We start from the raw sequence: 21,726 nt of genomic DNA on the forward strand, positions 1-21,726 counted from the left end.
AATAACATTTGAACTGGTGAAATGGGTATTTATTAACAAAGTAGAACGTTCCTGGATAAACTGACAAATAACAGATCAGGACAGGGCAGTGATAGGTTGGCTCAAGGGCCCGCCTAAATCCAAAGGCAATAGCATTGTTATTGTAAACTATGGAAGTTCATGCTCGGAAACTAACAAACCACGTAAAAGAGGAACTTTACCTTAAGGATTTACATTCAGCACAGATATGGAAGTAAACATATTCAAGTTATCTATTAATGTGAAACAATGTCGTGGGCTGCGTGTGGAAAGTGGAAACCTTTCAATGAACCTAGTTGCATTTTGGACTTGTCTGGCAACGCTGCAGTGACACCGATCTGAACCATCCATTAGATCATGTGCACTCTACATAGGCTACCCTGAAAAACAGACAATGACCAGATGATCTAAATCATATTGTCAGTGGCATGCAAAAATGAATGGACAAGATAATTTGTAGAAGACAGGTCCAGTCACAGATGTTTAGGACCATCAGATTGCTGTGAAATTTTTGCACAGTAGCAGAAGAAGAGCGAACTGAACCTAATGGATGGTCTAAACTGGTGATACGAATTCCAACAGTCCAAATGCAACCGGGTGCATGGAAAGGCTTCCATGCAACGAACCCACCCAGTCATTTCTCTCTATCAACGTGATGGTAAGATGGTGTAAGAAAGTAGAGGTTTTTGATCTGTTGAATCTAGATCTCCAAAGTTAGGAGAGACGTATTTGACTTTTTGACAATTGACCTTTTACCATTTACATGGAAATCACGTGCTAAAACAAACACGTTAACATAGATTCTTTTTTTACACATTTTCCTTTCCCCTGATGTGACCTTCGGTTCTCCACATCTACGTTTTGATTCCCACCAATCCAAACATTTTACAGAAAGTCAAGTACTAACTCACCTTTCAACCAAAATCCCAAGATTCTTTTAGTCTTTAGACAATTTCCATGGCAACAATTGCCTGCCTTCTTTACCATCAGGAGATACTGTTCGGCATCTCGTTCTCATGCCATTACCAAAATCTTGACATTGTCGATCTTGAGAGCCCGGATTTTTACTGACATCTTCAGTTCAAGTATCAAATATTATCATTTGTGCTTTTGCTGAGAGAAGGAAGAGCCGGTAGCCAACACGAGTGACCAATTTACACCACTGGTTGACAATCTCAGTAATGCATCTTCAGTTGATATCACAAGCTCATGTCTTTGAAATAACTAGAGTGGTAAGAGGCCATGGGGCGTAGCTCTTGTATTGACTCCACATCCTTGCAAGTGCCAACCTCCCGCAGCGATTGCCATCCATAACGGGCTAGGAGCTCACGGAAGTCATCTTCACTATACAAAGTCGCGTCTTCACTGTTTGTCGTCTGTCTGCTGCATTCGTCATAGTGATAGAGCTTAATTGTTACACCTGGAGAAAATGCCCTACTGTCATATTCACATTTTAATCCAAGGGGTTCTTTGGATGCATGAACTTGAACATGGGTGAGAGTTTCAAGGAAGAGAGTTCTTTACTTCATTGAAAGAACTCGTTTAGGCTTCTTCTTCTTCTTCTTCTTCTTCTTCTTCTTCTTTTTTAAAAAAAATAAAATAAAATAAAATAAAATTTTGAATTTATGGAAGTGGGCTCCAAGGGGCCTAGATTACAGTCTGCTGAGGGACCAGATTCTGCACATGAAGGGCCCATGGTTCATGATTCAGACCATTGAACAGATGGGTCCCACTGAAAATGGAACCTCCCCGAATCCCAACAGGACAATCCTGTCACTTTGATCTTTGGCCTATTTCCCATTTAATGTGGACTGTTGCTTCTTCTTTTTTTTTTCCCACGGCAATTCATGCAAACCACTACATGAGGTTCTTCCAATCTGGGAGATGTTTTGCAGCATACTCTAATCAAATGTGGCGCAAATCAGATGAATGGTTTGGATAGCAAAACCATGGGTCCCACATGTAAGGAACTCTCTGCCTCAGCAAGCTATACATATTCTTTGATGCTCAGGGCCCTATAATTCCTCTTCTACAGATACTGATTGAACTATTTTAGAGACTAACCGGGATCGATATGAAGTGTGTAAGTCGTCTGGGGCATGGTGCGATCAAAGCTCCTCACAACACCATCCTCATCTTCTACCCAAAAGGTTCGTTTCGACCTCAATCCAAAAGCACTTCTAATGGCAGCTTTAATGGCATCCGCAGATCCATCAATTCCTACTTTCCGGGCCATATCACCCCACTTTACAATAATAACACGCCCTGCAGGTGGCTGCACTATCGCAGGATGGCAATCCATCCCGCTGTCCCAGACAGGTACATCTGACGGGCCAAAAGAATCAGATTAACTGCAGCTCAAGTAATAAGAGGAGAAGGTAGAAATGGAAAGCACAAGCAATCGCACCAACACAATCACCATCCCTCCAGCTCCACACGTTTCGCCCGTTTTGTAGATGGCATTCTTGAGGCATCACAGGAGATATGCTCTGCACTTCGTTGATGATACTTCTCTCAAGATTTTGATCCAATGATTCCATGTCTGACAATCATAACCAATAAGCATTGAAGTGAATAAAAGGACTAACAGAGAGCATTTCAAAAAAAATAAAATGATAAGGATGGTAACTGGAAAAAGTGGCTCTATGAAGACGGGCAAATTGAAAATGGCAATTTAAGAACATTTTCTAATGATTCTACAAAACAATGTGAAAACAGAGCGCAATTCAATGAAGATGTGGGGATTGCTTTCCAAAGGAATGGTTGGGGGAAGCAAGCATGTTGTGAGCACAAATTCAAGAAAAACACTAACTCCACAGAAGAAGATACTTAGAAATGGAAATATATTATTGCAAGGCTGTAGCACTTGTGGTACTTGTCGTGAGGAACAGTTCTAGAGCATATCTCCATGCAATGGAATTTTCACATTTTAAGTGCTTGAAAGGGTAATTTTGAATATCAAGCATCTGCACCTGCGGTTAGAGCAGAAAGAGTTGAGATTTCTGTGCAGCGTCTGGCCATTCTTTGCGCAAGCCATTTGGGCTATTATCCAGTCTGTATTAAGAGAGCAAGGAAGTGAATCTCTCTACCAAGACCAAAGTAATTCTTTTTACTGTCAAAACAAGTCTATCTCATATCATCTGGGAAACATTAAAAAAATAAAGCCCATTCAGAAAGCCATTCGGTAAAAAGACCATCACTACAACAAGGCATTTTCCACAACATGAATGACCTATAACTAGGGGCCTGTACCCCTGACATGGCCCAATGAAAATGCACCACATGCACATGTCAGAGGCAGGGCCTGCATTCAAAAGGGTAAAATCGTCATTCCACTGGAGGAATCATTAAAGTGATTTGCGGGCCCGCTTATTACATTCGCATGTGGCGTGTTTCCATTGAGCCATGTCAGGGGTTACAAGAGATTCCTAACCCCTGGTTACACACAATTCACATCCATTTCCTACTTTGAAACAAAGACAACTGAAATTACTAGAAGCAAATTAATCAAAGCCATCTATCATTTGTCAGAACTAATTAGATGTCAAATTATACAAAGGCAAAACAACAAAAGGCCTAAACCCCCTTGTTCTTGAATTCACTACAAAGCAAGTTACTCAAAACATGTCCAACCAGATTACTGTTATAAATATGCTCAGTAGAGAGACAATTACCATCTTCCTATATCATGGAGTTCCAAAAATCACCCATTATGCACCATCTATTGCACTACCTTGATTACAAATGCATAAAGAAGTGATTTTTTTTTTGCTTATGCCCACACACACCTCTTTGCATGCGATGTTTGCACTATCGATAGTTGCCTGATACTATCGGTATCGACCATAGGCAATTCAAAACTGCTTGGAAGTCTATGGGCTTCTAGCTATCAGTCGATATCTCTCAATATATCGCATTGTATTAACGATGTCGACCACCCCCCCCCCCCCCCCTTGTTCTTGAATTCACTACAAACCAAGTTACTCAAAACATGTCCAACCAGATTACTGTGAAAAATATGTTCAGTAGAGAGACAATTACCATCTTCCTATGTCATGGAGTTCCAAAAATCACCCATTATGCACCATCTATTGTGCTACCTTGATTACAAATGCATAAAGTAGTGAATTTTTTTTGTTTTTTGCTTATGCCCACACACTCCTCTTTGCATGCGATGTTTGCACTATCAATAGTTGCCTGATACTATTGGTATCAACCATAGGCGATTCAAAACTGCTTGGAAGTCTATGGGCTTCTAGCTATCAGTCGATAGCTAGAAGATTTAGGGAAATTTTGAAATTTCCCCCATTGCACCCTCTTACAATAGCAATTAGGGAGTGTTTGTTTTATTGTAAATGTATGTAAAAGGGCGTAAATGTGTAATTATTGCAAATGTTAGCTGTTTGAAGGAGGCTGTAAATACATGCTACTTTCCTCCTTGCAAAAGCCATTTGAAAAGGATCGATGTCCATTCATGGGCCCCACTATGATGTTTGTAACATATCCACACTGTGAATCTATTTTACTGGAAAAGGAGCCCAAAAATGAGGCAGATCTGAAGCTCAAGTGGCCCACACCACAGGAAATCGTGATTGCAAAAGGTTTTTAACGGTAGGCGTTCAACCCACTGTTTCGTGTGACGTGGTCCACTAGACATTTGGATCTGCCTCAATTTTGGGTTCATGCCATAAAATCAGCTTGCAAAACAGATGGACAGCGTGGATAAGCCACATACATCACAGTGGGCCCCACGCAAAATATACACATTCCTCGGTTTTAGTGTTTAAAAAGTAACCCCGTCAGCGTCAGCATCGACAAGTGTGTGGGAATTACCTTGGTAAGTAATTATTACCCATTTACCGGGATTTGCCCTGGTGAATTGGAAAGTTGGAGGCTGAAAAAATGGCATTGGACAAGTTGGAGGCTGAATTAATTAATGGTGGTTTTTGAATTTTTTGGAGATAAATAATTTTAAATTAAAAAATATTTTTCAAAAAATCCAGATTGATCAACAATTAATTAGCCTTAATTTACAAGTGTTTATGAGTATTCGTAGATATTAAAACCAGTTACACTCTAATTTGCAAAATTCGGAAAAAAATGGGGGAAATTGGAGAAAATTGGATATTTCCCCAATTCCATCCATTTAAACTACAATTTAAGTATGGAAAATTACATTAGAGGTGTTGGAGGCTAATCTACAGATTGATAGAGGTTTTTGGATTTTTTGGAAAAAAAAAAAAAACTTTTTAATTAAATAACATAAAAAATAATTAAAATTTATTTTTTGTAAATTCAGACTAATCAGTGGTTATTTAGCCTTAATTTGCAAGTGTTTACGAGTATTGGCCGATGTTAATATCAGTTAACACTTCAATTTATGAATTTGGAAAATTAGGAAAAATTCAAAAAATTCCCAATGTCATCCATTTAAATTGCAATTAGAGTTTGGGAAAATCACATTAGACATGTTTGAAGCTTACCAATGGATTGACAGAGGTTTTTGGATTTTTTGAGAAAAAAAAAAAAAAAATTAATTAAAAAATATAAAAAATAATAATTAAAATTCATTTATTTTTTAAAAAAATCCAGATTGTATGTGCTAACATTCTATTTGCTTAATGTTATTTTGCAGGTAGCAAAAGTCTAAAGGAGGCAGCCTGATATCACTTGTAGTATAGGACCCTGCTTCCTGACAATCGACACGGATCCAAGTGCAATTATTGTGAGCATGTGCCTAAGAGAGGAAGGTGTTTGGCTTGCAAGAACACCTAGTGGAAGGCATCGGAATGTTGTCAATTGCCCAAAGGTTCTAACAGAGGTGAGAGTGAAGATGGAGGTATTGAGGAAAAGGGGTGAAGATTAGAGATGATCGTGCTAAGCATGATAGAAAGTTTAGAGAGGAGTAAACGAAGACAGCATGGGACCTTGAGGACGTAGAGGAGGTGGACGAGATTGAGAATCTTGACTGTAGACATGTTGTTGATGAGTCATTACAAGACTAGAGGGATATGGATCAGATGAGGAGGTGGGAAGCAAGTAGGCCCACGTTTGAGGGGTCTACGTGGGAGGCTGGTGGGGGGATGTGAGAAACAGAGTAGGAAAGTTTGTGGCATTTTTATTTATTTATGATTACGTGCTAAGCAATGCAGTAGTAGCCCACATTCTTATAATCATTGAAGTACATTGTGGGGGCAAGGGTGTGGTGACACCTACGCCAAGTGAGAATATGGGGTAGTACCTAGATGAAAAGGTTGCTGACACGCATCGATATATTGACAAGTTGAGGCCGTCGTGAGAGACTTATGGGGACATGCTGATGATATGTGATGGGTGGATGGGACCGATGAGAATATCTGTCATAAATTTTATGGTCTGTTGTAGGGGGAGGACCGTATTCCTAAAGTCCATTGAGGCGTTTGAATGAGATAAAAAGCTCAAATTATATCTATGGTTGATGAGGTATGTGATGGAGGTTGGGAGGAAGAATGGTGAAGTTTATCATAGATAATGGGAGCGCATTTGTGAAAATGAGGAAGGAGTTGATGAAGTACTTGTATTGGACTCCATGCACAGCTCATTGATTGATTTAATGCTTAAGGTGATAGGTTAGAGGCCTATAGTCAAGAGTGTGATTGCCAATGCCTAGGCAATTACAAATTTCATCCAATCACATCTAGCTATAGCCGAGAAGTGCGAGAGGTGTGTTGGCGATATAGTGTAGCTTAGGGAAACATGGTTTTGCACAAATTTCATTGTTCTAAAAAGCTTCATAAAACAAAGGCAAGGGCTAAGAGCTCTTTGCCTCTAGAGAATATCCACACTAGGCTAGGAGTGGTAAAAAAGTAGCGTTGATAATTGAGAAGATTGTTTGAGCAGCTCTTTTTTGGGACCACATGAGTGGTGTGGTAGGTATTCTAGCTATATATAGAGTGCTAATAGCTAAAGATGGTGGCTAATGAGACATATCCGTTAATGTGTTCCATGTACAAGTCCATATGGTACATGAAAGAGGCCATCGAGGCTAAAGCCCTGAATTCATATCAATGGGTGCACAAAATAATTGATGACCAATGGAAAATGGCCCTGAAGCACCCATTTCACAAGGCTAGTAAGTAGTTAGATGTACTTTACTGGTTGCTTCCATAGTATAGACTTGTATGGTTTTTTTTTTTTTTTTCACACTAATATGTAAATATGGACATTGTTTTGGGTTTCAGGATACTTCCTAAACCCCACGTATCACTATACTCGCAAGCTCCACGCGTATAACAACTTAATGAGAGTACTGTACAAAGTTTACGAGAAGTTATTCCCCAATTTCTTGGAAAGCAAAATTAAAAGCAAAATTTGGGAACAAGGTAAACATATTTTGCATTTCTTCTTCTTCTTCTTCTTCTTCTTCTTCTTCTTCTCTCTCTCTCTCTCTCTCTCTCTCTCTCTCTCTCTCTCTCAGGTTTAAGGTTTTGAAATCGAAGGAGGAGAGAGACAACCATGCGCATCTCTCTCTGGTTAGGGTATTGAAATCGAAGGGGTAGAGAGATAGTGATATGCGTCTCTCTCTCTCTCTCTCTCTCTCTCTCTCTCTCTCTCTCTCTCTCTCTCTCTCGGTTTCGAACTCAAAGCCAGAGAGACCGCCATGTGTGACTCTCCCTCTCTTGGTCTCTCTGCCCATTTACAAAGCCCCCCTCTCTCTTTTCAATTTTGAATCCCGAGGAGATCTCAATTACGTGGTTTAGCACACCATGATGATATGTTGATGTGGCAAAGTTTTGTGGGCCCCACCATGATGTATGTGTTATATCCACACCATCCATCCATTTTTTCGTATCATTTTAGGGCATGATCTCAAAAACGAGGCAGATCTAAAGCTCCAGTAGACCACACACAAAAAAGGGGGGATTGAATGCCTACCATTGAAAACTTCTTGGGGCCACAAAAGTTTTAGATTAAGATGATATTTGTGTTTTCCCATCATCTAGGTCTTTGTGACCTTATGAAGAGGTTGGATGGCAAATAAACATCATAGTGTGCCCTAGGAAGCTTTCAACTGTGGGCATCATTATCCCCACTGTTTTCTGCGATGTGGTCCACTTGAGCATTGGATTTGTGTCAATTTTTTATCATGACCTAAATGATCGAGCAAAATGGATGGATGATGTGGATATAACACACATCAGAACTTTGCCACGTCCGCACACAATCGGAGTCCCCCCTTTCTCTCTTTTTGTCATTTACAAGGGAACCCCCCTTCTTTTCAATTCAAAACAAGCCAACGTGGCTTATTTTAAACCAAGTCTTTTTTTAAAGCAAAGATCCGGCGAGTTAGAGCATAATTACGGTCCACTTTGGTGCTTCCCTGACCATGGGCCCCACCTTGATGCATGTGTTGTATATCCATGCCGTCCGACCTATTGATAAGGTCACTCATATTTGGTTGAAGGGAAAACCCAAATGATAGTTTGATCCCCAAGAAGTTTTTAATGGTGGGAATTTGATTCCTACTGTGTGGTCCACCTGCGATTTAGATCTGCCTCATTTTTTGGACTATATCTTAAAATGAGTTGGCAAAAAGGATGGACGGCATGGATATACAACAAATACAATGAGGTGAGCCCCACATTCAAGGTCTAACCCACTGGTGGTCCACCTAAGATTTTGATCTACCTCATTTTTTGAAAAAAAAAATGATATTTTAATAATTTTTATTTTCCGAAAATTGAGAAGGACATAACAAATCAATAGACCAGCCCTCATACATGCTTGATTTCATGTTTGGAGTGCAACATTGCAAGCAAATTGGGAGAAATTAGGGAAATTTCAAATTTTCCATAATTTTTCCTAAATCAAACCACCTACACTCAAATTTTGAAATTAGAGTGTATGTAATGATCATTTCATCAAATATTCCTAAATATTTCGAAATTACTCTCAATTGATAGCTGGTTGAAGGAAAATTTCGAAAAAAAAAAAAAAACATGGACAACATGAGAACGAATGGATATCGAAATCAAAGCTCCAACTCCATGATTTTTCATGCAAAACATGAAGAACCAATGGATTTATAACCATTTGATACTGATTTAACATAATTTCAACAAAAAAAAAAAAAAATGGATTGGAAATTGAAAATGCTCATTGGATCGAACATGTGGGATATATCAGCACTACCCATGCGTTTTGTATCGCACAGGCGGGATACAAGATATATCGTGGGATATATTGGCCGATATCATCAATATTTAAAACATCAAGCTCACCTTCAAGAATATTAAATAGAGCACAACACACACAAACTCATGTTGTAATTCCCTTGTAGAAATTCAGTGCCTTGCCAATTCCCAAAACAGGACTTTATGAACAATTAAACATGAAAATCCGCATGACAAAGTCCGTTCCAAGTTCTAAACAGCACAACTCAATATTGGGTCCAGTGGATCAAGACATGAATAGTATCCAAATGTTTTCGTTCCATACAAATGGGACCCATTGTTCAGTGATCCAAACTTTTGAGCTGAAGGGGCCCAAGTATGTGTGTTATATGCCCCTAAAAAACTTATGGGTTAGAAGATCCTAACTGTTCTATCTTTAGCTATCTTTCCAGACTGTTGTTGCTATACTTTTTCACAACCATCTATTTGTGGCAAAAAAAAGGGTCAGGAACTGCCAATTTGGAATGTCTCTGGAGTATCCACATCCACTGTGGGACCCAACAGATCAAGATTGTGGATAACAGCGCCATGGCTCCACCTAAATATAATGGTTGTATTAGGACTTCATATGCTGATGACCAGGAAACAGTTCCTCAGATTTAAAACCACCAAAACATAAAACATATCTAAATTATCAAATTATGAAATAGAAATATAAACAAAAGGCAAGTCTATCATTGTCATCATCTAATCCTTACAGCTATCCCAAGTAATTGGGGTCGGCTACATGAATCATGTTCCACCATTCCACTCTATCAAGGGCCATTACTTCAGTTAGGCCATAGGTCATGACATCTTTTCTTGCTACCTCCACCACGTCCTTTTGGGCCTTCTACTTGCCCTTTTAGAGCCTTTGACTTTGTACCAACTCACTCCTGACCAGCACAGTTCTTGGTCTCCGTTGTACATGACCAAATGATCTATGTCTACTTTCCCTCATCCGATTACCTATTGGTGCAACTCTGAGTTCCCTCAAATGCATTCATTTCCTCATCTTGCCACTCATCCATCTGAACATCTCATTTCAGCTACACATCCTATAAACATGTTGTTCCTTAACTGCCCAACATTATGCCCCATAAAAGCATGGCTGGTCTTATAGCTATCCTATAAAATTTCTCTCTCAGTTTGAATGGTACACAATGATCACATAAAACTCTAAAGGCACATCTCCAATTTCTTCCACCTTGTTGATTTCCATGAGTAACATCCTTCTCAAGCTCTCCACTCTCATGAATTATTGACCCAAGATACCAAAAGTGGTCATTTTGGGAAAGTTCTTGGTCAGCAACCTTAACTAATTCCTCGTTCCCATTCCTATTTTTACTAAAATTGCACTCCACATACTCTATTTTAGTTCAACTAATTTTAAATCATTTAGATTCTAAAGCAACCCTCCATAAATCTAGCTTTGTGTTTACACCCTCCCTCATCTTGTCAATCAAAATTATGTCATTTGCAAACAACATACACCATGAGAGCTCTTCCTAAAATGCCTCGTTAACTCATCCATAACCAATGCAAAAAAGTGATGGGCCCGATGCCAACCTATGGTGCAAGCCTATAGTAATTGGGAATAACTTGTCTCTCTGCTAGTGGTCCTCACATTTGTTATTATTTCCTCGTACATATCCTTGATCATGCTAATATATCCTCTTGAAACTCCTTTCTTTCCCAACACCCACCAAATTAACTCTCTAGGGACCCTATCATAAGCTTTCTCTACATTAATAAAGACAATTTGGAGATCCTTCCTCCTCTCCATGTATTTCTCCATCGATTGTCTAAGTAGGAAAAAAAGAAAGGCAAGCCTATAAGCAACAATATAACTGCAATCAATATGGATAGCAAAATGATGAAACATGGATTTCATTGTTTTCATAAAGAGAAGAAGTGGTTCCAAGGAGCATATAACAGAAAGGAGAATAGAGAGACAATACTCAACCTTGATAGGGACAAGGCATTGGGCTGGATAGGTTCTTTGGCATTTCATCAAGTGTTCACTATTGAGATGTCATGACAAATGATCTTCTAAGAGTTTTAAGGAATTCCACAATAATACCAAGAATGCTACTTTCATCTCACTCATAACCGCAGAGAGAGCTTTGGATGTGAAGGACACTAATGTTGCTTCCACTTGTGTCGAGTTTGTATGAGACAATTGTGGATTAGTGGGTTCCAATTCAAGGTGCATTTATCAGAGGGGTGTGTTCCAATTCAAGGTGCATTTATTAGAAGAAGACAAATTTTGGATGAAATGTCTGTAGCCATGGACTCAAGGGTTAGAGTGTGAATTCTAGGTATCTTTTGCAATGTGGTAAATGAGAAGAATCATGACCATGTGGTTCATCATTCCTCAATTACCTTTTAGATCATCTGGGTCTTGACAACCTTTTAGCCAGAGTGGATATAGTCTTGTATCTTCTGCTGCCTTTCCCATGCTTATTAATGATTCTCCTTTTGATTTCTTTGCTCTTTCACATAGGCTTCAACAAGGGGATCCTCTTATTGTCTTTTCGAGAGTACTCCATGGACTTGTTAACCAAATGGTATAGGGTTTTCGACAGTTTAAAGATGGATAACATTTCCACGCATCACCTCCAACTTGCAAAAAAATAGCTTAATCCTTTTGTGGCTATTCTACTTATCGAGAGATGTGCCTGAAATCCCTTTTGCAGAATTTTGAAGCCGTGTCTGCACTAAGGAATCTGGGAGGGCGGGGGTAGCTTGGCTGTTGGAGCAGAAGTAAAAGAACCAGTTGTGGTGAACTTGGCCAAAGTTTTGGGTTTGTAAACTTAATTGTCCTCTGCTACCTTGGGCTTCCTTTGGGTGTCAATCCCCCTCCTCTATAATATAGGAACCAGTCTTTTGTATTCCAGGATCAATAGCAGACAAAATTGCGAGGTTCCAAAGGAATCTCTTGCCAAAAGGGAGAGTTAAGCATCATAAATATCATCATTTAGAGCGGAGGGACGTTCCCATCTAAGAAGGAAGGTAGGCACTGGAATAGGGAACAAAAAATTGGAAAATAAAGCCCTCTCATAAAAATTACTATAGAGATTTGAAGAGAAGGCAAGCTCTATGGCAACATTTTTTTTTAACTTTTTTACACATGCACTCACATCCCACACCCCACACACTCACGCTGTAGTGGGATTTCACCACCTATGGAGCAGCCGAAGGCCAATCAGGAGAAGAGGTTCTTGTGGCTGGTAGTCCAGTTCTAAGATTGTTATCAAATTTTTAGAAGAGCACTGGGGTTAAGTGGGGGCTGGGGATAGAAATTTTGGAAGGATCTCTAGTAGACACTAAGAATGTTGCATGCCAGCTGCCATGTAACCAGGCCCTTATAGGATTGTTATGTTCAAAGGGGTGGTAGATGAGGGTGTTCTAAGGTGAGTGGGAAGATTTTCTAGAACCTGGATTGAGAAGAAACCTGGGAGGTGAAGAAATTCCATGTTGTTTGAAGCTTTTGAGTAGAATTGATGAAGTTTACACACCTATGAGTGGTACAGATTGTTGCATTGCATGCAGGCGTCTGGTATTCTGTTTTACTTGATTTGTAGATGTACTGTAAAACCCAGTTGTCATTGGCATTTGGGGGCAATGCCCCTAGCCAAATTTATTTTAGGGTTATTTTCAGTATAGAATATAGATAACCCAGTTTAACTAGGATTAGCGTTTTGCTGATAATAAAACCACATTAGTAGGTGGCTCTCAATTGCATTACAAACTCTTGGCATAGTGAAAACTCTCTGATTGTCTTGTCACATGGATGTAATTACACACCATGACTAACCATGTAAATGTATATTTCTCGTGTGTGCTATTTTTATTTCTTGGATCTTTCTATATCATCATGAACTGTCAATCTAACATAAGTACATTTGAGAATTGGATCATTGAGGTCAATCTAACATGGAAAAAGGTACTATGAGGTTGACCTTATGGGAAGCTTCCCATGAGGTCGAGCTCTGTGGGCGCCACCGTGATGTGTGAGGGACATCCATCCCATTAATCAGATGCACCCTTCCATGGTGAGGCATGGGCCTAAAAATCAGGCCAATACATGGCTTAGGTGGGCCACACCACATACAAAAGTTGACAGTGGATAGCCGCCCACTAAAACCTTCCTGATTGTATATAGGGCCCAATGAGGTGTGGTTTAGACATCCAGCCCATCCATTGTGTGTCTCAATTGGATGAGGGTTCACACCAAATTTAAGGCAATTCCAAAACTCAGATGGGCGGCCCCACCAAGTGCTTTTAGATATTTTAGGCATGATTTTACTCGGTTTCAGATGGTGTGGCCCACTTGAGTTCCAAATATGGCCGATTTTTGGGATATCCAAAAACCTAGGAGGGACCCACCAAATGCATTGTGTGGATATCTGATACACATCATGGTGGGGCCCACACAGCTTGACTCCCATGAGTTCGAGCTCATAGTACCATATATTTCCCATATATATATATATATATATATATATATATATATATATATATATATATATATATATATATATTCATTTTCTTTTGTCCACAGGGGGTAATCCCTCCAGAAAAGCAAAGATGAAAGGTTCTCATCTCCATTTGTAAGTTGATGGGTTTTCTTAGGTAATGGTGCATTTGACTTTTGCCCATCTAAAGGGTCGAGATAACCAACCAGCAAACATGAGCAGCAAGTTAAGAATGTAGAAGAAATGGTTCACCATTTTTTTCTTTTTTCTTTTTATTTACATTGTTCGAAAATAAGGTGCATATGGGATTTATTTTTTAACATTCCAACATTTCTTGGGCTTCTTGGAGACGTTGAAAGGCTTCTTCAGTTATTGTCATTCAAGGTATTTTGTTCGGGAGAATTCTTTGCAAATGCTCCCTAATGCAATCCACTAGAGCATGCTTCTTGAAAGAGCAGTATATTTAGAGACAATATTATCTGCTTTGCCAGTGCGGCATAAAGTGATATTCCCTAGGTTGATTCTATTAGTGTTAATTTTGATAGCAGCTCATTGAGAACTTGGGCATCCAGGTCCAACTGGCATTAGAGAGGTTCTCTGATTGCCACGGTGGAATTGTTCTTTTGTTCTGATATGATTGAGGAAAAAGCAGTTTCCTCAGAGAAGGTACTAAAGTATTTCATAATGCTTTCATGGGTCATCTCATTGTCATAGCGACTCGTCCAATGCCATTAATTAGTCTTCAAGGAGAGCTCCTTTGCCCAGTATGAAAAATATCACCAAGATTTTGAAAATATTGTGATAATATTGCAAAAAATACACTAAACGACATTATTGGGAGACATTCAAACTATCAGCAGTTTTTAAAATAGCGCGATTCTATCTCGATAATATTGCCATATTAAAGGGGGACGAAAACTAAACCCTTGAGGAATTTGTTATTTAAATATATATTTACTTTTAAATTCATTTATTAATTTATAACAAATATTTTTACATATTTGTATTTTTGGAGAGATTTTCTCAATAATATCCCAAGAAAAGCCTCGAAGGTTGAAAAGCTCCCGAGAAATTTCCGGGCCGAGAGGTTCCTAAGAACAAGATTTTTCGCTAAGCCTGGGCCATGAAAGCTTGCTGACATTATTGATGAAATCACAAACCTTATTTCTTTGTTGAGGTTTTTTCCCCCCCTCATATCCTCAAGGGAGCAAACAAACTTGCGGATGTTCTAACTTCTAACTCAAGAGAGTGTGAACTGCCAATCATTTTATATTGGGCAATGTCCACATCAGCATCACATTGATCTAAACCTTAACCCAACTACTTGGGATCTCATATTGGGCTATGTCCACCTTCTTTTTTATCCTTCTTTATCTTAATAAACTTGTCATTTGATATATAGTCAGGTTTTGAGCTATACAAAAGGGATCCATGGTTCAGTTATCCAAGCCATATATAATAGGCAACACTATGCCCCATGCACAAAAGTTCTCCTAGATTGGAAAATCATATCACATCAAAGCATGGGCCTATTTTCGCTTGGATGTGGACTCTTGCTATATTCTTTGGTAACCATCTGTTCGCTAAACATGAATATGGAAGACTGTTGATGAATGGTGGACCCATCATGCGGCCATCCAATCTAAGGTATTACGTAACGATAACGGTCAGCATATTTCTCAGCTTGCTGGCCAATACAATAAGACCTTGTGACAGCAGAGACTTTTTTCTTTGGGGAAAAAATACTAAAAAACTATAATTCTAAAATTTAAGAAAAAAAAAGTGACGATCCCAAAAATATGTATTCATTTTATTTTATTTTTTTGGACATGTATATGATGATGTAAAGAACCATTATTTAGTAAGAGCATTGTCTGTCAGGCATTTTCAACTTGACTTGTTGAAAGTCGGCCAAATAGGCCTAATACAAGTCAAGCGTGCTTTGGTGGATAAGGCCCGTTACATATAAGTACAACAAAACAAAGATGAAGAAAAAAAAAAATGATAGTTTACCCCTTCTGATATTTTCCAAAATGGTCCACTCCACTTCGGTGGGGGGTGAGCGGTGGGTAACCTCAGGTTTGCCGGAAACAGGGACCATGTCCTCTGAAACTGCCCCCAACCTGAGATTAGGCACTGGGAGGCTCATCAAATTCCACTCAAATTTTGTGTTTTGATCCCCAAAATAGTCTTACATCATGTTTAACTTAATTTCTAAGCTTTCTTCATAGTTGAAATGAATAAATACGTGGGAAAACGAGAGAAAATTTGAAGATTAAAATTTTCAAAATGGACCCTTTATGGTAGTATCGGCTCCACAACTGATGCTAATAAGGGCTGGTACAGCCCATTTTTCATAACAGACTGATTCGTCCCCGTAGTAATGGGGCAATGGTTTCCTTTACATAACGCCCTTTACAACTATGACATAACTGTTTTTTTAATACCATGGGGCCATCATATCAGCTGTTTGTGATCATGGATCACCGAATAATTGGCCCCAGTTGTGCAAACTGAAGATCTGAGCATAATTTAGATATTATTGGATCAAGCACCAATTAATGGATTTTCAACCCCCAAAAAAAAAGTGCTAACTCTTAAGCTTTTGGATTTTCCCAATAAATGGAATTCAAGCATCCTCTTTTTTCTTTTTTCTTTTTCCTTTTATGAATGGTATCACTGAGATTTTATTAACAATATGAGCATCTTGCTAGCAGTAGTTTGTAAATCAGAAACTAGAGAAAAAAAAAGTTCCAGTAAGAGACAGGCATCCACCAGTATAACAAAGGGCATGTTTGGATGTGCTGGCAAATTGAATTGCAATAACTATGATAAAAAGGAGATGACCAAGTTGTGAGTCTTGCGACTTCCTTGCTCAGCATTCGCAGGAAGTTCTGACATCAAATTCTTTTCTTTTGAGGTTTAAAAATCAGAAAGTTTGCCACCTCCACTTTGACTAAATCATAGTGAAAAATCTCGTTCCTGGCAATTTCTTGGGAGATTTTCAAATTTGTATATGTCTGTCGTCATATTATCGGGAAAATCTCGCTGAAAATAATATTAAAATATATTTATTATAAATTAAAAATGATTTGAAATTTTAGAAAATATAGTTATTAAAATGATTTATTTTAACTCCAATGAATTTCTAGTTAAAACCACAATAATTTCATGAAAAATAAAATCTGGCGAGATTTGGATGACATTGATCAATCAAAATTTCGCCATACTACCGCGAGACTTACAAAATCTCGACAATATTTTTCACGCTGGACTAAATTCAATATTAGGAATTTGATTCATTGCGCATCCAAACGCGACCACATGAAAAATAGCAACGAAGCCCAAACTGTCAAAATCCAAAACAGAAGAAACTGAAAAACGGAGATTTACAGCATGAATCGCCAATTCCCAGACCATTCGACGGGAAAACAAATGCAGATTATTGGGAATTAGGTTTTGAGACGAAATCCAGCTCGGAAGGGAGAGAGGAGGACCGTACCTTTGGGGATGGATTGGATGGGGTGGTGCTGGAAAGGATGGGGATCGCATGTGGCGTCTTTCAGGAAGGAGAGAGAGGGAGAATGCTGGTGGTGGTGGGTTTTCAGCTTGCGGATGAGATTCCGCCATCTATCGCGAGTTGGGAATCGACGGTGGGATCTGTCTCGCATCTTCGTAGCAGGAAACGAGGAGGAGGAAGGATGTCCGGATATTCGACTCCTCCGACGCGTCGGACAGACGCGGTGCTCGTCGTCGGAGGGAGGAGAGACAAGGAGTCGTAGGTTTCTGTGGTGGGTGGTGCTGTAGCTGTTGCTGTTGCAGTTGCTGCTGTGGGTGGGCTAATGACTACTGTTGGCTGTGGGCGTTACTTGAGAAAAACTTTAATACTCTCGTGGGGTGTGATGGATGATACTCAGGCACTTAGAAATTACTTAACAATTGCATACGTGGCATACACGCAGTCAAATTAAACCGTTCAAATTATATTCTTCAATGCAGATGTATCATGAAACAAAATATAAGCTTATTTGATTATACGAATATTGGATCGGTGGATTTATTGGATAGTTAAAAATTAAAGGAAAATCCAACGGTCCTATTTCCACAAAACAGTATCCAAGAATTAGAATTTAGGATATTTCCACGATCAATCGGTTTTCTTTGAGTTAATACTTCCTACCCATACAATTTCCTTGTATATGCGTATCAAGTGTGGTACGAGGCATGACTAGCATGCGACTCTTGGCGTCTTTTCAGGACACGGATTGCTTGTGCCCGGGCACAGGAAATTGGACGGGGGTTACCTGCAAAAGCTTCTCGCAGGAAGTTCCTGCGCAGTGATGCGGGGTAGGGCCTACTGAGATGTTTGTGAAAAAGCCACCCGTCAATCCGTTTTAAGAACTCATTTTAGGACATGAGACAAAAAATGAGGTGGATCCCAATTCCAAGTGGTCCACATAAAAGGAAACAGTTGGAATTCAGTGACTACCGTTGAAACAATCTTACGGCTATAAAAGTTTTGCATCAGCACTTTTTGGTTTCGTTTTTTCACTGCATCCCGGTGGAATTGGGAAACGGATTGGCTACTCCCCCTGCCACCAGCCCCGTGGCTGGTGGTCGGTGCTCTGTGGGCCCCACCATGGTGTATGTGTTTCATCCATTCCATTCATCCAATTTTACAGATCATTTTAGCATTTTATACCAAAAATGAGAGGGATATAAATCTCAGATAGATCACACTATAGGAAAACAATAGTGATTAGATATCCACCATTAAAATCCTCCGAAAGCCTAATGTACTGTTTATTTGACATCCAATCTGTTGATTAGGTCATACATGCCCAGATGAAGGGAAAAAATAAATATCAGCTTGATCCAAAACTTTTATGGCCCTCAAAAGGTTTCTAATGGACGATGCTCATTCAACACTGTTTCCTGTTATGTGGTCCACTTGAGATTGGGATATATCTCATTTTTGGTCTCATACCATAAAATGATATGGAAAAATAGATGAACGGCATGGATGAAATACTTCATGATCGGGCCCACAGAGCACCGACCATCAGCCATTGGCTGGTGGCAAGGGGTGTAGCCAATCCGTTTCAGTGGGATTGACGTTATAAACCGTTTGGATGGAATATAAATATCAAGGTGGAGGCCAGGAAGGTTTCAACCTCAGGAGTTTCTTTCCCCACTTGTCCCTCTTTTGCGACCCACTTGAGCTTTGGATCTATTTTATTTTTGGTCGCACGTCCTAAAATAAGCTTAAAAAACAGATAATAACGTTGTGGATTTCAAAGAAACATCACGGTGGGCTCACCCCATCCTTGGGCAAGGCTTTAGGAGGAAATCGCATCCCAGGAAATCCCCGTAATTCGAAGGTGTGTGGGGCCCACAGAGATGGCCCGGACAGAGCCACTCCATCCATCAGTTTTAAAAGACCACGAATCTAAAAATAAATCATATATAAAATTCATGTGGACCACATCAAAGGAAACGTTGAAACCTTTTCAGACAGTTGACCACTATGTTTATATGCCATTTATGCTATTAGTAAGGTTATTACTGCTTGTATAAACCATAGGCACAAATACCATTTTAATACAAAACTACCTCACTTTTGAGCCACTTACCTTGCTTTGTCATTCCAAACTTACTATACCAAACTATAACCCCTCCATATGAGTAGCTTTTTACCGAATCAAAATGCCCCTGCTTTATAACTTGCTCTCCTTTCACTCACACACACCCACAATAACACCCGAACTCATCTATAGTAAAAAATTCCTCCTTTTTTTTTATACTCTTTTCTTCTTGAAATCTCCATTGAATCTTCATATACTATCATTATACATCTCCCATCTTCCATCCTACTCAGGATCACGTTCATTCTCTTAAATTGGATGCATCAATAAACATGGAATCTTGAAGGTTTTTCTCCGAAAATTGTGTTTCACTTCAACACACTCTTCTTATTCTTCTTCAACACGAATTTCACTGATACGGCGGCTGTGGGAGGTAAGAATGTTTTGTATCCAGACCGTCCATCCATTTGGAGAGATCCCACAACCCAATCTTACAATGAAAATGACCAAACCTAGCATGTAATTGAATGAGATTAACATGAAACTCACCGACCTAACATAAAATTGAACAAGGCAAACATGAAATTAACCAAGGCGAACTTGAAATTGACCGAGCCTAACATGAATTTCACTGGGCCCAACATGAAGTGAGGATACTTACTCTTAAGCAAAGTCAATTTCATTTGAAGCTCCTTCAATTTCATCTGAAGTTCGGTGAATTTCATGTGAAGCTTGATCAATTTCATGTTGGGCTCGGTGAAATTCATGTTAGGCTTGGTTAATTTCATGTTAGGCTCAGTAAAATTCATGTCAGGCTCAGTCAATTTCAAGTTGGGCTCGTTGAATTTCATGTCATGCTCGGTTAATTTGAAGTTGGGCTCGGTCAATTTGATATTTCATGATAGGCTCGATCACTCTCAAGTTGGGCTCGGTCACTTTCATATTTGCCTCGGTGAATTTCATGTTAGGTTCAGTCAATTTCATGTTGGGCTCGGTGAAATTCATCTTAGGCTCGATCAATTTCTTGTTGGGCTCAGTTAATTTCATGTTAGGCTCGGTCGATTTGAAGTTGGGCTTGGTGAATGTTAGGCTCGGTCAATTTGAAGTTAGGCTCGGTCATTTTCAAGTTGGGCTCGGTCAATTTCATGTTAAGATCGGTCAATTTCGTATTTGCCTCGGTAAATTTCATGTTGAGTTCTGTCAACTTCATGTTACGCTCGGTCAATATCATGTTGGGCTCGGTGAAATTCATCTTAGGCTCGGTCAATTTCTTGTTGGGCTCGGTGAACTTCATGTTAGGCTCGGTCAATTTGAAGTTGGGCTCGATGAATTTCATGTTAGGCTCGGTCAATTTTAAGTTGGGCTCCGTGAATTTCATATTAGGCTCGGTCATTTTCAAGTTGGGCTCGGTCAATTTCATGTTACGCTCGGTCAATTTCAATTTGATATTTGCCTTAATATCCTTTCTTTAAAGCTTTGTAGAAGTTTTGCATGGTATGCTTGGGTTTTTCTAGTTTTATGTGGTGATCTAAACCGTTGATATGATAGATATCACCACTGATAGCTCTATTTAAGATTGGAAAATGTCAACAGTCAAATATATAGCCTTTTCCGGGTTTGAAATGTATTGTTGTTGTATCTCTCAATTAGTCTTCTATCTTTTAATACGGCGGCTATGGAAGGCTCGGTGGATTTCGCAGTGAACTTCACTCACTTTAAAAAGAATTTCATGCACTTTGCAATGATTGAAATTCATCGCGAAGTGATTGGACTTCACCGTGAAGTGAGTGAAATTGACCGCGAAGCGAGTGAACTTGACCACAAAGTGAATACATACCTACAATTGATTGATTAAGAACTTTGAAAATTTGACCGACATGTTGATCATATTTGACCTAGTACACTAGTGAATTTACTACTACTTGATCAACTCCACCTTATACATGTGAATATTAAACGAGTTATATCTGATGTGTCATCATGTTTGTTTTTAGAAAATAGCTTCGAGAACCATCCTATGCTCATATGGCGGGGAGTTACTAAGCGAAAATAATCGATACGCGTACAAGGGTGGAAAGTCGAAAAGTACTGTTGTGAGCATCGAGACTACATATGAGGAGATTCTATCTAAAATGTACAGGATTGTGAAGTGTACGCTGAAGGATTATGATATTAGGTTGAAAGCATTGTACCCTTGCTCAAACCAATCAATCCCTCTGATTGAAATTGAAGATGATGAAGATGTGAGAATGTTCTTGGCAGCACAATCGGAGCATTCAGATAACTACATCCTTTTAATCATCAAGACCATGCAGCGCATTAACGAGGCAATACTCGAAGACCTCGTGGCTTATAGTGGTGTTGAACATGACGCCCCAGCACTTGGAAGTTTGGTTGAGGAACATGATGTGAAATATCAATATATGGCATCACCTTCACAGATTCCTCCAA

General features: G+C 39.3%; 1 protein-coding gene across 2 annotated transcripts; it reads right to left on the reverse strand.

Annotated features, from left to right (window-relative positions):
* Positions 1 to 685: 685 nt before the first annotated feature.
* LOC131237109 (trihelix transcription factor GT-1-like) lies at positions 686 to 17,545 on the reverse strand. Of its 2 annotated transcripts, XM_058234766.1 has the most exons (5): positions 17,193 to 17,332; positions 2,991 to 3,072; positions 2,426 to 2,560; positions 2,083 to 2,343; positions 686 to 1,438 (listed from the first exon to the last, which is right to left on the reverse strand). In XM_058234766.1, exons 2-5 carry the CDS (start codon positions 3,037 to 3,039, stop codon positions 1,218 to 1,220), a joined length of 666 nt encoding a protein of 221 aa, XP_058090749.1. In that variant the 5' UTR covers positions 3,040 to 3,072; positions 17,193 to 17,332; the 3' UTR covers positions 686 to 1,217. The 2 variants fall into 2 exon arrangements, with proteins under 2 accessions (XP_058090749.1, XP_058090748.1); XM_058234765.1 differs by lacking the exon at positions 2,991 to 3,072 and having other exon boundaries at positions 17,193 to 17,545.
* Positions 17,546 to 21,726: the final 4,181 nt, after the last annotated feature.

The sequence above is a fragment of the Magnolia sinica genome, chromosome 2 (assembly GCF_029962835.1).
Source record: "Magnolia sinica isolate HGM2019 chromosome 2, MsV1, whole genome shotgun sequence".
In the NCBI taxonomy this organism is placed as follows: domain Eukaryota; kingdom Viridiplantae; phylum Streptophyta; class Magnoliopsida; order Magnoliales; family Magnoliaceae; genus Magnolia; species Magnolia sinica.